The sequence below is a fragment of the Gadus chalcogrammus genome, chromosome 23, assembly GCF_026213295.1.
Source record: "Gadus chalcogrammus isolate NIFS_2021 chromosome 23, NIFS_Gcha_1.0, whole genome shotgun sequence".
Taxonomy (NCBI): Eukaryota; Metazoa; Chordata; class Actinopteri; order Gadiformes; family Gadidae; genus Gadus; species Gadus chalcogrammus.
The window spans coordinates 15248195-15265488 of NC_079434.1; the positions used below are offsets into that span (position 1 = coordinate 15248195).

The 17294-nt window shown below is 41.6% G+C and overlaps 2 protein-coding genes across 2 annotated transcripts; both read left to right on the plus strand.

Moving 5' to 3' along the window:
* The first annotated feature begins 910 nt into the window (after positions 1-910).
* commd3 (COMM domain containing 3) lies at positions 911-5146 on the plus strand. Its single transcript, XM_056584327.1, has 8 exons — positions 911-1088; positions 1971-2082; positions 2908-2971; positions 3047-3081; positions 3756-3816; positions 3903-3959; positions 4171-4233; positions 4878-5146. The coding sequence occupies exons 1-8, from the start codon at positions 950-952 to the stop codon at positions 4935-4937; spliced, it is 591 nt and encodes a 196-aa protein (XP_056440302.1). The 5' UTR covers positions 911-949; the 3' UTR covers positions 4938-5146.
* Positions 5147-5810: 664 nt separating this feature from the next.
* bmi1a (bmi1 polycomb ring finger oncogene 1a) lies at positions 5811-14641 on the plus strand. The gene is made up of 10 exons (XM_056584326.1): positions 5811-6208; positions 9485-9616; positions 9880-9976; positions 10589-10644; positions 10975-11025; positions 11234-11342; positions 11935-11980; positions 12342-12440; positions 12624-12704; positions 13159-14641. Exons 2-10 carry the CDS (start codon positions 9505-9507, stop codon positions 13498-13500), a joined length of 993 nt encoding a protein of 330 aa, XP_056440301.1. The 5' UTR covers positions 5811-6208; positions 9485-9504; the 3' UTR covers positions 13501-14641.
* Positions 14642-17294: the final 2653 nt, after the last annotated feature.

The following is a 17294-nucleotide window of genomic DNA, read 5'->3' on the forward strand; positions in this document are numbered from 1 at the left end:
TTCACTATAGCCTAGGCTATAAACATTTGAGCATAAAACAGAAACAGACGAAAGAGGAACTGGGGCTACATGTTTGTGTTAAAGAATGTATTCTAACTCTCGGCATAAACCAAATAGAAAATACATTGGTCTGAATAAAGCCTATAGTTAATCACTGCGGCTTTTCTACTGAATTGAATAGCCTATATCGTTAGGTTGCATATAATAAACTGATACCATAACCCCCTGATATGAAGTGCAGCATAGGCTACGTTTGATTTTGGATACAGCCTGGATATAACCTACAGATAAGAGATTGTACCTTGTATGTGAGCGTGTTGTGTAGACAGTGTATTCTATCACCTGCCGTCTGGTTATTTACGGCTGACAGCAGTTTATCAACATGAAAAGCAGAAACAATATCAGAAGTCGGCTAGGCCTATATTATGGATCAATACCCAACCTCCTATTTCGGGTATTATCATTTATTGTTAAAACCAATAATTGTTTAAATAATTTGTGTGTGTCACTGACCTATATCTATAGCCGAATGGTCCATATGACAATAAACCAATACAATCTATAACCTAATCGATTACATGCCCACAATAGAGTAAGCAACTTTATTGGGTCTGTGGAGTTATCGTAAATGCAGTTGAGGTGGGACACGGTGGCTACAATGCAGAGAAACAATCCTATCGCATTTGGCAGCTACTTTGCAATCCACATCGATTATCGTCCATTTGAGCATTCTCAACTCCCAATCGAGGGCAGGCATCGCCTTGCTTTATTCTGCTGCTCGCGCTCGCTCGCGCTCGCTCGCGCACGCTCGCGCACACACACACACACACACACACACACACACACACACACACACACACACACACACACACACACACACACACACACACACACACACACACACCAGCTGATCGTCCACGTGATTTACTCTCGACTCCATTCACGCAAGATGGAGCTATCAGAGTCGGTTCAGAAAGGACTGCAGTCTGCAGCAGACCCGTCTCTCTTCGACCTGAGGAGCTTCACGGTGCTGACAGACGTTACGTTCCGCAGCCTGCTCTCCGCCCATGCGGATCCCGGGGTTCTAGGTACGGCGAGCCGAGCGTCTTTTGTCTGCGCTGCTTCCCACCGCTACTTCCGGTGTTTTTTCTGTTAGCCTGTGAATGCTACGTCGAACACTAAGAGCACAGATCGCTCAATGCTGCAGCCAGCGCCTACCTTTAACACGTCGCAAGAGACTACTTAACACCCGATCTCAAATGTGTGGTGACCGGATCCGTTTGCGTCTTGTGTTATTCGCGGTTGTGTGAGAGGTTGAAGTACGGCTGTAATAAGGCTAGGCTAAGCTGCGAGTGGCAACTCTGTCTGTCTGTCGGTCAGTCTACGCTACTGTGAAAGCATCTCGTTACACCACCCTCCTACAATGTCCACTTTTAGACACAGGTAGATGTGCAGCATGCCACGGTGCGTTCTGCAGCCTATGCTTACGCGTTAAGCTCAACAATGGAATCACGCTGATATGTAAATGTCACAATTAGCATATGGGATAACGTGGTGGGTCCTCACCATGCCCTGTGTGTGTGTGTGTGTGTGTGTGTGTGTGTGTGTGTGTCATGATGGGGAAAAAGGAAATCAATTCTTAACACATTGTCCCCCTTTCGATAGACATCCGTTGTATGTGGCGGACCAGACATGCCAGTAGCCTAACCTACAGTGACAACAAAACATACACATTATGTTATCTGTATAATTGTTCGGTATATATGCTCAGATAGCCATTGAAATGGCGATTACTAATTATTCCATTTGTTTTTAAGTGCGTGTCCCAATAATAAATGGTAGGCTACATCAAATTTGTACATCTGTGTTTTGTTCTACGTGCGCATATGCGCGTCGCTTCGTGTCGGTCTGCGCAGAATCGGCGCAGTTTGTATCTGCCAGGTTTTAACGTGTTTTTTCTCTGATTACAGCTGATCCTGGTCTGGAGAACATTGACCGGGTTCTTGTAAAACGGTGTCACGCCGCTGCAGCCACTTGCATACTTGAAATGGTCAAACAAAACGCAGACAAATCAACAATAAGGTATTAGAAGAGTACAAGGTGTAGGCTGTACTATTTTACTCGTTTTCAAGCAAGGTCTTCTTGTTGCTTACCTTTGTCAGAAAGCGTAGATGTAATTGTATTTCAATAAGTTGCTTTATTAAAAATGTTGCAATGAATAGTTGTATTTGAATGTTTAATCAAACAATACGTTTCTAATCTAATAAAGGAATAATAATGCTTTTCGTGAAGGGATCTGCTCTGCATTAGTAGGAGGACCTATAGTGGATATTGTGGAAATCAATTAGGCAACAACCCTAATCGGACAAACCCGCAAGAGCTTGAAGATGCTCCTTCTTTAATGATTGAGAGCATGGTTTAGGCCTGTACGTTTAAATTGCATACTTTTGCGCTTGGTAAACATATCCGCGGTCGGGGAAAGGGTTTTTTATGATATGCAGACCGATGCGCCAGATACCTGTCCAAAATGGGATTTGAATTATTTTTTTGGTCCATATTGACTCAAAGACATAGTGGTGACTTCAATGGGTTTGCACAGTATTTAAAAAACGGAGTGGAATAATATGTGTTAAAGTATCATTATAACTTTCTTTGTTCCTTGTTTAATTAAAAATATATATTGTGTCAAACATTTGGTTAGTCATTGTGATGCAACCGGTTTTACTGATCTGGTTAAATTGGCTTCTTCTGTGTTGATTGATTGATCTTTTTTTTCATTTTTTTCATTCAAAACAAATAAGATAATCAAAGCAAAGTCTTTCTTCTTTTACGGTACTAAATGAACAGTGTTTCTTACACCTGGTTACATGTTTATCTTTGTACAATGTGTTACTTATGTTATCACAGTTCATGCCTTGAAGATTTAACATTTGACGCAGAGAGAATAGAGATATTCTGGAAGTCGTACCAGGTCAGACCCTAATTATTTCTTCATTCATTCCTACTCCACTGTTACAAATGTCTGACACATGTTTTATTTTTGCAGAATAATAAAGAAGAACTGGAAGGTGTACTGACAAGGTAGGTTATTGGTCAATATTTTTGGACTTCTTCAATAGGCCTATATGGACTATATTTTTATATATTAAAGACTAATAGAGAAATGGTAAACTCCAACGGTTGCCTTCATCAAGATATAATCTTGGTTTATATAGCATCTTATCTAACATATAGATAACATATTTGATTTCTACGATTAGCCAACCCATGCAGGTTGTTACAATATCACTAGAAAGTCGTTGCAATGGAAAAACGATCAGGCTCGAGTTCATGCTAATTTATCTTTAAACTCGAACTATAACTTATAGGCATATTAGGCCTATAGACGCAGGGGGCTTGCTATATGTTCCATCTTACCGCAAGATATGCTGCACAGAAATCGTGTGGCTTGATTTGGTTTCCTCTAATGGATTTTTAAAAATCTGCGGGGTTCATTTGGTGTAGCCTCGCTGATCTGTCGCATTAGTATTCGTGCACTTGACCCATGCCCTGCTTAATATAGACGTGCGCGCGTAAAATACTTCATAAACGGCAACAAGTATAACGGTGTTCTCCTCGCCTTTTTTCCTTTGAATGTAGACTATTCCATTTCACATGTTCAATGTCAAATAAAACAAAAATGCAATCGCTGGTTTAATAGTTGGTAGTCACTCTTAAATAGATTTCAACCTGAATCATTCTGTCTGGCGTTACAGCATAGGGAGTCAACTTCCCCACATCAACGACGTGTCGTGGCGATTGCAGTACCACATGAAGGTAAGCTGAGCAGTGATGTGTTATAGATGGCAAGCTCTCTTCCCCCCCCCCCCCCCCCAATATCTTAACGTGTTTGTCCATTTCAGAACGGCCACGTCCATAAAGTGAACGAGCCATTCTACCTCCTTTCCTTGAACGTGGAGGTATGACTTACCCAGAGTTGTATTGCGAAAACCCATACGAAGACCCAACGTCCTGGCTTAACGTTAACGTGTGTGTGTGTGTGTGTGTGTGTGTGTGTGTGTGTGTGTGTGTGTGTGTGTGTGTGTGTGTGTGTGTGTGTGTGTGTGTGTGTGTGTGTGTGTGTGTGTGTGTGTGTGTGTGTGTGTGTGTGTGTGTGTGACCTTTATGCAGAACTCTGGCCTCGAGGGATCTGCGAAGGATATTAACTTTAGCTGTACGGTAGAGCAGCTACAGGTGAGACCGGGGTCATGTTGTCTTATTTCGACATAATTCAGATCCCTTAATGACATGTGACCTGTTGTAGCATGTTGACTTTCTTCCGGCTCTCCAATGAAGTTTGCACGCTTTGGGCACTATATCGTAGGCCTATTGGTTCAACAAAATTACACACATACACAAACCACGATCCCTGAATAGTGTGACATGCAGAAATTGTAGATTCATCACGATCGGTTTGCCAATGGAAAGAAATAACGGGAGGCGTCGAGTGAAACATTGGCTAAACTCCAAGATGTTGTTACTAATAGGCCAATTAGACGAACCACTTTATGAGTGTGAAAACTGATTATTCGACTGGTCTGTGTGCAAATCTTTTTTTGTCCCACTATCAAAGTCTCTATCAAAGTATGTCGACATCTAAAATAGTCAAATACTGTATATTTGAAGTTATGCCCGCGATTGAAAAATGGATATCATTTTCACTTTTAATGTATTCTCGGGTTGTCAGCGTTCGTCAAGATTATTTATCCTGGTATATGCTCATTTATTCGGCACTTTTGTATTTATTTAGATATTTATTTATTTTTCGCAAAAAATGCGACGCCTTATCCTGGCTTGGCTCTGATGTGATGCCGTTTCGGGTGTCCTCTTATTCCCAGGATCTGGTGGGGAAAATGAAGGACGCAGCAAAGAGTTTGGAGAAGGCGACTCAAATGTGAGGTGCCTACAGCACCTGGTGGGAGAGACCTGAGGGACTGTCGCCTGGGCAGAGTTGTTTCGTGTCTCATGGATACACTGAAGTGGAATGGTGTTAATCCTAGAGATAGGCCTACTTGTTTTATTATCTTCCTGTATCAATGCTTCACTGAAACCCAGCTGAATAATTTTCATTCCCAGAGGTGATGTAAATAAAAACCTGTCAATCAGAGCACGCTGTCCTTTTATTTGTATGAAACCATTATTGTTGCGTAAAAAAATAAAATAAAAATCATACGAGCATGACCTTCTCGTCCTCAATAAGTCATTGTGAACGAAAGCCTCGAAAGTTGGCAAAAACAGACTATATACCGGGACGGGCTGTATTTGGATCTCCTACGATACCCTAACTCACATGGCATTCAAAACGAGAGCATCGGCTTTTGTGGCTGCACATCCAATCGACCTGCACTCTTTTACAACATTTAAAATCATTAATTCATGTCGGTGAGTCGAATGGCCCAAAATAGAAGGAGGGCGCCCCACCGCACTCCAGGTCTGAATGGGTCGTGAGCAGCAGAAGAGAGTCAAGAGCACGCAGCTATTGCGGGTTTTTCCTAAAACCCGAACTCAGCCACAGATTCGTGCAGTCTACACACACACACACACCAGAAATATTACGGGTCGGCCATCTGCGCTTTAAAAAAAGGACGGATGTACTTTATATGGTGTGGATGAGCTATTGACCTATGTAACATGTCTGATCAGCGGTCTGTGTGTATGTGTGTGGATATATAAATATGTAAAGCCTACGTGTGTGTGTCTCGCATTTTATACCAAACCCAACGCCGTGAAGCAGAGGCCAGAATACACCGACAGTAATTTCCAGGCACCCTTAAGGAATGAGAGCACGTGACCGCGGCGGGGCGGTCGGACTACAAGCCATTTTGGGGACGGTGTCAGTTTCCACAGAGCACACAGTGCTGCGTTTTCCACGGAGGGAGCTGAATTTGGAGGCAAAGTTATCGCACCACGGACCCGGGATTCCTCTTTAATGCGACGCCAGGAGCCCGACGTCTTCGTATCCCGCGCCTCTCGACACGCGTAAAACGCGGCGACGCTGAGCCCAGCGAGACTTTAGTACGCGTCTGAAATGTGCGCTCTGCGCGATTGACAGCGTCTGCAGTCGGTTTCAAGATGGCGGCTCGGCTCCTATTCATTTTCTGCTGATCGCCTTCTAACTTTCATTGTCTATTCGGCTCCGATCTCACGGATTATCCCATCGAGCCACCGGGTACGTAATGTTCGATAGCGCGTCTCACCGACGGACCGAATGGTATGATGATGTTGTGGCACAGCTTGCGGTGTGTCGAAGGGTTTGTGTCGAAACGATCCGCCAGTGGATGCGGGGTATCGACTGACTGCTGGTTCCAGCGCTCCTCCAACGGTGCGCTTTGTGTCACCGTTCCAAGAAATGTTATTTTATTGCGCACGCGAAAACGCTGTTCCATCGGCGATTATCACGTTACCACTGTGCCTTTTTACAGAGTGTGTTGTTTAGGAAGGTTTTGGACCAGTCTTTGTGGTATGGCGTTTGGATTTCTTTAAACCGGCCAATCTGCTGCGATCAGGACACGGACGGGGCTGTCTGAAGCACCGTCCAACCCGACGAGCAGGGTTTTAATACTTTAATTGACACGTTGACTTCTGATTTTATAGAATTGGGATCTGTAGAGTGTAGTGGTGATGGTGGCGAGTTGTTTTTACTCATATTCCGTCGTGTCTCGTTTTTATTAACTTGTGTTCCCGCTTTGGTGGAAGCCTCAGACGTGACAAGTGTCCTCCATTTCAAATATGATCTTCAATTATCTTTGACGCTGTTAGATTCCTGTGGTTCGACAAGGACATGTTGATTTATTCTTTAACCTGTCCAACACCTGGTGTATTGCAAGCTTGGTTTGATGGGTCGCATTGTTTACAAAAATAAAAATGTACTTGATACATCGGTCGGTTGGTTGAGACAATGTGTCGATAAGCAAGCATCCAAGACATCACTTCTAATGCATTGGCTCAAAGCTGACTGTGTTCACTATTATTGAGGGTCATCATAAAGGTTTTATTAAGTAGCCTATGCATGATTTTTTTATTTTCTTTATTTAATGCATTTTTTCAAAATAACCCAAGCTCTGCCGAGACGAGCTTTCATTTTTCAACATTTAAAATCACGCATTGTTTTGAAAACGTCTAGCTCTGAAAACACAGTCAAATCCAACCCTCCACCATCGTGGCTCGTCATTAGTCAAAAAAATAAAAATAAAAATGAAATCCATAAGCCATATTCCAAATGGACTTCCCACGTCGAGGGAACGCGAAGGCAGGGGTGACAGAGCAGTGACGGATCATCATAATATGGATCTTTAACAGCCTGCCTTTTTGGTTGACGGAACACAGTGAGTGCGACTGTCGGCAGAACAGAGTGGCTTTGGATATTTCCTACTGCGAAGAAGCCATTTAAAAGAGAACCGGGATCATACACGGGCTGGCACTGCCCAACCTACTTCAGTGGACATTGCACATACAGAGAGTCTATGCACGTAGGCTATTTCCACAAAAAACCGACACGGCGAACCCACTACGACACATAAGAATTATAAACAGACCCCAGCTTGTCTCTGCGTTCCGTGGGCCTAACAGAGTTGACACAATGTTCAATTATTTATTATTATACGCCCTCGATAAATGGCCATGCCATGTAGGATTTCACCATGAGTTCTCATTGAAAGCGTCAATTCTTTTTTAAAAACAGAAATAAAAAAAGGTGTAGGCTATGGGGCCCCATTATCACCGGGACGACGTCACAGTGGGCCCCAGAGCGACAGCAGTTGTGTCAACAAATGCGTCGATTAATGGCGCCACTGTTATGGTGCATATTTGCAATAGGGAACGTGTTCGTGTAAAAAGTTCCTCACACGTTCGTCCATCGAAATGCAATATTACCGAGGGGCGGGTTGATTGGGTCATATTATCGGTGGCCATTGAGACAAGCTCACTCTCTCGTTTGGTGTGTGTGCCTCAGATATATAGTTTTTATTGTGTTATATTGTCGGTGGCCAGTGAGTCATCCTCACTCCCTCGTTGGGTTTGTGTCCCTCAGATATAGCTTTGTGACAAGTTTCCCTTTGAATCCACTGGAGGCTGGATGTTGTTGATGGGCATTGGTTGGACTGCTGCCCATCAAAGCTCCCCATCGGTCGACAACCTCCCTCAATGTAGGCTGATGTTGACCCCTTCACACTGCAACTTCACTGGTCATTTGAGGGCACTTGCATTGGCTCATTGTGCAGAAATATCGGGAGAGGATGAAACGTGTGTGTGTGTGTGTGTGTGTGTGTGTGTGTGTGTGTGTGTGTGTGTGTGTGTGTGTGTGTGTGTGTGTGTGTGTGTGTGTGTGTGTGTGTGTGTGTGTGTGTGTGTGTGTGTGTGTGTGTGTGTGTGTGTGAAGTTATGCTGGCATCACACACACGCTGGGGAAAACGTTCGAGATCCTCTGCGGGGAGAGGATGGCTTTGTTTCAGAACGCATCCGCGCGACTCCAACGTTTCACCAAGCGACGAGCACACATGCGTGCGTTACAGCTCCTCACTCCCCGCTTTGAACGAAGCCTATCGGTCGGTTCGGAAGATACGTGCTTTTTTCCCCCCACAAAATGGCAGCCATGCTGGTAGCCCTGGCGGACTGAGCGCTGGTGGAGGGACGGGGGGGGAAACATCCACTCCCACCATGCTCGTGCTCGCCACCCCTCCGCTGGTTATGGTGCGATGGCTGTTCTGCGCGAGTCGAGTCGCGGTGCACATACACGCTCCCTCTCCTGACGACTGGCTCCACGATAGACGCCGTGCGCTTTTTTTTTTTTTTAAAGCGACGGAAGTTGCCATAGAAACGCAAAGACCCCCCCCCCCCCCTATGTGTGTCACACACCTGACTGTGAACGAGCGTCTCCTCTCGCGACCCCCTCCGTGGTCGATCCGCAGCTCCAAAATAGCTACTTGATTTATATGACGCAGGCGTCGACGTCAAACGAAATTAAACGATCGAAATCGACCGAATTTAGGGTCCTCTGACGCGAGGAAACCACGACGTGATTTCTCCGTCTCGGATCTCCGCGCTGCACGCAAAGTGTTCGTTTTTGTTTTTCATTTGCTAACTTGTGACCTTTGCCAACGTCAACCAAATCTGCAATCGAGGTGTTTTTTGTTGTTTTTTTACACACACGTATGTTTATTTATCTATCCCCACCGTCTGTCACAGAGGTGATTCATTTATGATTATTGGCCCCCAGGTCAGTCGGTAGCCCCTTCATCAACCAGCGATTGTTGCCTTTCCGTATTGTAGTAGCGTCAACAATGATGTTGCTTTAACGCAGTCAGAGCAACAATGGGAAAGCCCAAATGGTTGTGGTTGTTCTATGCAAACTGCCCCGCAGTAAAAAAAAAAAAAAAAAGATGTCCCTCCCTCCCGTCGCTTTATTTTTTTGTCTGACGAAATTGTAAATCTGTCTTCTCCTCCGCAGGTCTGTTTGGGTATTTTGCCATGCATCGAACCACCAGAATAAAGATCACGGAGCTGAACCCACACCTCATGTGCGTCCTGTGCGGGGGATATTTCATCGACGCGACCACCATCATCGAATGCCTGCATTCATGTGAGGGCAATCTACAATGCTTACAATTCTGTCATTTGCAAGCTAAATTACATACTGCGTAAATGGCCTGAAGAAAAAAACCTGATGTGCATGGTTGTTAACATGATATTAATACCGTTTTGTGTATTTCAATTTCGAGCTTTTTGCTTTGGGGAAAAAAATACATGGACTAATTGGAAGAGGGTGTAACGTGATAATTTACCTCATGTTATTGATGCAGTGAGGGAAAATACATGTTGCCTAATTTAAACATCTTCTTTCAGTCTGCAAGATGTGTATTGTGCGGTACCTGGAGACCAGCAAATATTGTCCAATCTGTGATGTGCAAGTGCACAAAACCAAGCCTCTTCTCAACATTAGGTGAGACCACAGCCATTTCTTTACCTTTAGCTTCACTGGATAGTTGTTCATAAACTTGATAATGCAAAATAAATAAACACATGTGTTGAGATTGATTTGTTATTTAGTTGTGTGTTTGCATGTAATGTATTGTATGAAAGTGCCTGCTTCTAAAGTCATTTCGTTGTCCCCTTTTCTGCTCTTAACCACATTCCACTTACTGGGATTAGTTTGATTAGTTCTAGTTGGTCTGGGTCAGAAAGGGTAAAAGAGACTGTTGTAAGGCGTGGGTGTGGCAAATCAGTTGGAATCTTTGCTTTCCAAATAGGCCTGCACAGAAAGAGAAAATGAAAAAATGACACACATTTGCCTCCAGAAGAGAAAAACGGTACCTTCTGTGTTATTAAGAGGCAAACAGGGTTTGTTTTCATCCTTTCTCTGCTACTAGGTCCATGATATTTGTACATTGCCCAAAAGTGTGTTTGAATTCCAAACCACATAACCTGGAGTTTGCTCGCTCTCCTGGAGTTAATGTCACTCTCTCGCTCTCACTAACTCTCCTGGAGTGAATTTCGCTCACTCGCTCTCTCTTGCCCTCCTGGAGTTAATGTCCCTGTCTCGCTCTCTCCCTAGGTCTGACAAAACGCTGCAGGACATTGTCTATAAGCTGGTTCCAGGCCTCTTCAAAAGTAAGCAGAACCACAACATTGCAGAGTAGGAGATCTGCCAACTGCACATAGACCTCAAACCAATTCTAAAATGCTGTCCGCAGACAAAACAATTCAGCTTAAATGATGATGCTACTTCTGTTCTATTGGGTTGAATCCCCTTTTAGTCAACGACCAAAAACAAGCACAATTGCATGGGTTGTTTTGGTTGGAAGTCAACCGAATGAACAGAATTGAACATGTTTAGAACAAATCAGATTTCTTACTGCCCATATAAGATTGGTGCGTCCACTGAATGTTGGCGTGTCTGCTTTTAATGACTGTCCCTGCTCTGTTTTCTCCTTTCTGTAGATGAGATGAAGAGGAGGAGAGACTTCTATGCAGCACACCCCTCTGTAGATGGTGTGTAATGGTCTAGTCCGTGTGCATGAGAAATGTTGTGTTCAAAGCTGGTGTGTCACATTGGCAAACTTGGTTCTAATATAATTCTATCATACAGTGTCTTGTGAAGCAGCACGTGACTAATATCTCCAGTTTGAATGTACCCACAGGACTATTGTTTTTGTGGTTGTAGTTTCATTGTGTGTGTGCGTTTGTGTGTTTAATGCAGCTACGAATGGATCGAACGAGGACCGCGGAGAGGTGGCCGACGAAGACAAGCGCATCATCACAGACGATGAGATCATCAGTCTCTCTATTGAGTTCTTTGACCAGAACAGGTAGGATCCTTTTATTACTTTAAAAACTTCAGAAACATCCAATGGAAGTCGATGGTTTTAAGGACGTTTTTGTTTTCTAATAAAAACCGAGCTCCTTTTTGAAACTCCCGGTGTAACATTTTTTAGAGCAGAACAAATGGGTTGGAATGTTTTGTTGGAGAGTTTGTCTCGTGGAGAGTGCACTGCATTGAGAGTTAGTGACTTGAAATCACAGATACAGAACCACAAGAGTAAACCAAAGATTGATTAATTAGTTGTTCAATTGAAGTACTAACTTAAAGTACCCACACCACAGAAACACTAAATGCTTTGCTGAGATTTAAGCAAAGAATAGCTTTCTCTTAATTGTACTTTACATTCTCAATGCTGTTTGAAACTTGATAAATGTACATGCATGTTCTGTATACCCCTGAGAAAAACTAAACTTTTTAAATATTTAATTTCAATATTTTGGACTATTTGTATAGAAATAATGTCTAACGTTTGGGGGACAGGTAATTCATATTTTGCTTTAATCTAATAAAGTCTAATGATTAAGTTGGCTCACATCTTAACTGCCTTATTTTGTGAATTACCCTTTTCATTTATTCAGGGTTAAACTCAGTGTTGTCCCAGATGACAAGCCCACTAAAGACCAGGTAAATATTAGTTTTTTCCTACATGGTTTGTAGCCGATCTATATTTGTAATTTTATCTTCTTCCAAACATACTTGTTAGCAATTAATTCAAGCGATGAACCACTTGAATACTGGCAGATCATCCCCTCTGATGGAGAAAAAAGCTACATATATTTGGTTCTAAGGTTGACAATTTGGTTCTCAATTTTAATGCATCTCAACATAATTAATATTTTTGCTTTTATTTTAGAACTAATACAAAGTTGTTTTATAAACTAGTTGTAAAAAAAAGACTGCTGAAATCTACATGCATTAATTATTTTGTCCCCATCGTTTCTCTGTTAAATAAAAAAAAACTTAATAGAAATGTGTTGAACTGCAGGCGGCAAACAAGAGGTACCTTCAGTGTCCAGCAGCCATGACAGTCATGCACTTAAGGAAGTTCCTGCGCAGTAAAATGGATATCCCCAACACCTACCAGGTAAGATGAGTCCCATTCATCTGTGCAAACAGAACCTTGTTATAATTAATTCCCTATCCCCTCTCTGAACATGTGAGCGCAGCCTATCGGTGGCTTTGTACCGCAAGAAGCAGAAAATGTGTTGACTGCTTTAGTCACCGATGCATTATTCATAAGCCTGCATTTCTACGTTTATATTTGTAGGTTGAAGTCATGTATGAAGATGAACCACTAAAAGATTACTACACACTAATGGATATAGCCTATATCTACACTTGGAGACGGGTAAGCATGTTTTTCTCCTTAACTGCAACTTTGTGGGTTTAGTTTAGTGTGAAAGATATAGAGTCTAACTGTATGCAATACATACAAAGCACTAACTCTACAATTAGGCCTTAATAGTTTCTCATGTGTTGGTAAAACGGTGTACTGAGCATTATTATGTAATGTTATAGTCTTCATCTGGTTAACATTCATAAAAGATTAGCAAGACTTGCTTGAATCGACAATAGCTTGTCTTAGCATATTGGTGGTAGGATGGCCTGAACGTTTGTGACACAACTAATCAAATGCAGGTCCCTGTGAATTGACGAATATTATGTAGGATAGTATGACCCTCATTTTGTTTTAAAACCACGAGAGTAAAAAATAATAGTTTTTAAATCTTTTGGGTAGGAGTGCAGATCATCTTTGCCCCGATGTTCAATTTTTTTAAACCTCAAACTTTTTTCTTTTAAAGAATGGCCCGTTACCTTTGAAATATCGAGTCAGACCCAACTGCAAGAAGATGAAGCTGAGTCCAACACAACCAGAGGCCCCGAACAGCACCGGCCGATCTGGCCCGGAAAGCGACTTTGCGAGCGACAAAGCCAGCAGTCCAGCCGGTGTCCCCTCCACGTCTTCGTCGTTGCCGAGCCCGAGTACGCCTGCGCAGTCGCCGCACCCACAGTTCACCCTCAGCGCTCCGAACAACCAGAACGGCGCTCCCAGTTTAACCCCCCTCGCCCAGAGTCGGCCGTACCCATTCAGCATCAAATCACGGAAGATGTCTGTCAACGGATCGTCCGCCTCCTCTGGATGACCTCGCGTAATGACGCAGGCTTTTCGCAGCCCACGAAAGACGCGCTCCTCTGAAGTTTTCACGCCAGTGTAGTTCCATCGTGTCTCTCTTACGTCACTCTCGCCGTCTCAAAGGGCCGTTGTTGTTCGACATACTCTAATGAGGGATGGAAGATTAACGTAGTAGAAAATGAAACATTTGGCCTGTTCCTTTTTTTTTTATGGAGATTATCCATGGGAAATGTTTTGTGTCAAAGTGTAGACAGAAAAACTGCATTTAACCTGTAGGCCTACCTATTCCCCATAAGCTACGTTTTATTTTACGGATGTGACTGATGGTTTTCTTTTGTCTTTTTTAATTTGACGTTTGATGTCCTTTTTACTTTTTGTTGTCGAGTCAAACATATTGATATGACTATTTTAGGTGTGCCGGGTTAACCTATTTGAAAATGTCAGTTAAGCATGCCTATATAGCCTAACACTTTTTTTCTTCTCAGAAAAATACTATGTAGCCTATATCAGAAGGGTTAGTCTATATGCTCGTCCCCCCCCCCCCCCCCTAAAATGGTCATTTTTTTATAATCTATATATTTTTAGAAAAGTTTCAACGAAAGTTTAGCCTCTTTGGGAGAATTATAGGCTGACTTTGGTTGACGTAGGCTGGTGGTTCACTGCTCTATGCAGAAGAAAAACTTCATGAGAGTTCTCTTAATTTGCCTTTTTACTGGAAATGCACACGTTTAGCCTCTTCGTAGCTGCAGTTGAATCCAAACGCTTTCATCCACCTCTTTTAAAACGTATACGCGTTTTTAGAAAAATCTCCTGTATATAGAAAAAATGCATATTTAATCATCGACGACTTTGTTTTTCTGTTCCTTTTATTCCGTGGGAATGACAGGCTTCTTTTACACGAATAAGCACCTCACCTGCATTTCATGCTTAACGAATGATGTTCTGTTGTCTCCTGTGTTTTCTCCGTATTTGTATCGCTTGATTGTATGGACAACTATTGTATTGTTACTGTTGCACAGTATAAAAACATCTAAATAAAACATTTTACACTTGTAACAGATTTGAAGACTTTTTTAAAGCCTTGAACAAACTGAAGAGGCTCTGCTCACGCCAACCTACAATCTGAGAAGGCAAAGTCCCCCAAAACAGAAGAGCTGAATTTATTTCATTCCATTGACGTTTGGAATCCTACATTTTGCTTTAGAAAACTATCGGGCGTGATGGTTTAGGTTGATTATTTAAATGTAAGCGCATCTGAACTGCATTTAATTCCGTGGAAAAATGAAGCGATTAAAAAAATATAGCTGCATTATCTTGGCCAAAGATAATACATTTGATTTGAATAGATATAAATCATAACATAGGGTTATATAAAATGAATATTTTAGCCTTAACATCCATATCTTAGATTAATTAACGAGTGGGCATATATAATATAGGCCGATACGAATTGTGCCGCCCGCACGTGAATATTTTTCGGCCTGTTCCAAATTAATAGCCTGTGTAGGCTACCTCAAATCCTATTTGACTCGGTTACCGTTTTTAAAATAAGTGATAAGGAAAGGAAAATAGGTTCAATACAGCCAACAAATATCTCTCAGTTCAGTTTAAGAATTTTCAAAGATTTTTACCCTTTTCGCTCAATGAATTAGGGCTTAAATAGTTTGTTATTTTGTATCTGTATATGGATAAATAGCCTTACAAAATAATTAATATGGGCCTAATATAATCCAACCGGCTACATCTGATCCATTTACTCTCTTAGAAATAACACAATATAGCGATAATTTATTCGTTCTATTTATTAGGTTATTGGGTTATTATGTATAATAGACCTATAGTATCATGTTTTGTTTGTAATTAATATAATTCAATAATTTATCATTGAATTGTTTATGAAGTTTGCTGTTCTTTACGTGTCACACAAACACACACACACACACACACACACACACACACACACACACACACACACACACACACACACACACACACTCATTTTGGAAGAGCTTAAGGGTGAAAATAGTTTGGAACACAACTGAGATATGCCAATCCTTAGAAATGCCATAGGCTACTTTCCCTGAATTAAGTATCGGTTTCAAGTAGGTCATGTTGATTCCAGTGTCACAACTAGGGCGTTTTTTTTTGTGTTTTTCCTCTGTATTTCAGTCAAAGATAAAAAAAAAATTACAACCTGCCCCGCAATCCAGCGTTAAGGTTGTGAACCCATGGAGACGCGCTTGACATATATGCTTCTATTGGTGTCATGAAATGGTTTTTACTTTCAAGGAAATCTTGCCACGGTTGAAACGTTTACAGGCTTTAAATTGTGTAGCCATCACCTTACAAGTTGATGCCTGATCTAGAGCAGCAACTAAACCTGTCCCTGAACCTGTGAGTCCTATAGGCTATATATCCTATTATATTATATCAGTGCGCGTGTATCTTGGGCTTGTAGCGACATGTTCCTCTAATTAAATAAATTGAAAGAATGAGAGTTTAACGCAGACTGCATGCATCTCGTTGAACGCTATTATTCGGGAGTATAAAATAATACAAGGGTTTTACGCTACATTATCCGTTATCTGTGATTAAATGTCACCTCCCCAAAGGTAGGCTATAATGCAACCCAAGAATTAAGCCAAACTTACTAAACAAATTATCCTACCTATTAATAAAGACAACATCGACACATGTCATGGAGTAGGTATTTGTTAGTGAATTATTTGCAGGGCTGTCATTGCCGTTTTTCTCAACGCTGTTGTCAATATAGTTTATAAAATGAGGCATTCGATTAAAGGATTTTTAATTGCAGATCCACTTGAGTGGACCTGGATTCATTATTAGGCTGTAACCTTACTTTGGTGGTTTCATTCCTTTCCCCATTTGAATTCAATGGTTGAATGTAGCCTATATACCCCTACTACATGGTTTCACTTGAGTCCCTGAAATCCGTTCGTATTTCTACATTTTCTAACTTCGAAAAACGGCTTTCCCAACTGCTCGCACATAGCCCCTACGTTTTAACTCATGCTTGTTAAGTAGGCTAGGCTATATGAATGCTTAATTGTAAATTACAACAAGTTATTTAGTAAGGTGTTGTGGCAAGACAAAGGTTGATCGATCGCATTATGGGGCCAAGGACATGTGCGAGGCAACTTATTGAAAGACTTATTTATTATACTAAACAATTATATGGCTATAGCTTTATTGGTCTATAGGCATACTGTTGCACTTTTTATTTGCTTGTTGTGCTAAACCACTAAATGTAAATATTGGGTTTTGTGATGCAAATAGTTACATTTTTATGATACAAATAATTAATGAATATGCTTTATTTACAAGTGTACATTTATTCCACTAAATGGAAGCACCCTTTCATCCGAGTTTCCAGAGGGAAATGTAAGCTTATGTGTTTTAATAAGATGGCATAAAGTATGTCGCTTGTAATCAATTAATGCCGTTACAATTTACAATTTTTACTAAATCGTCTAAACTACTACACCTGGTGGCGTTTTGCGGTAATGCCCCTTTTAGCACACGAAATAGATTGTCTTTGTTTGCACATTTTGTTTTTAAAAAATATATATGGAATGATGTATAAAAATACATATCATACATGGAAAAAAAAATGATCTTTCTCACTCTCTAAAAAAAGAATTATACCTGATTTTGCTCTATAGACAGTGACTGTAGTTAATTGAAGACCTGACGGAGATTCAAGATAGTGACGGGAGCGTAACGATAAGACAAACGAAAAAGCGGATAAGCAAACCAACAGTATGGGAGGTGAGGTGAGGCAAA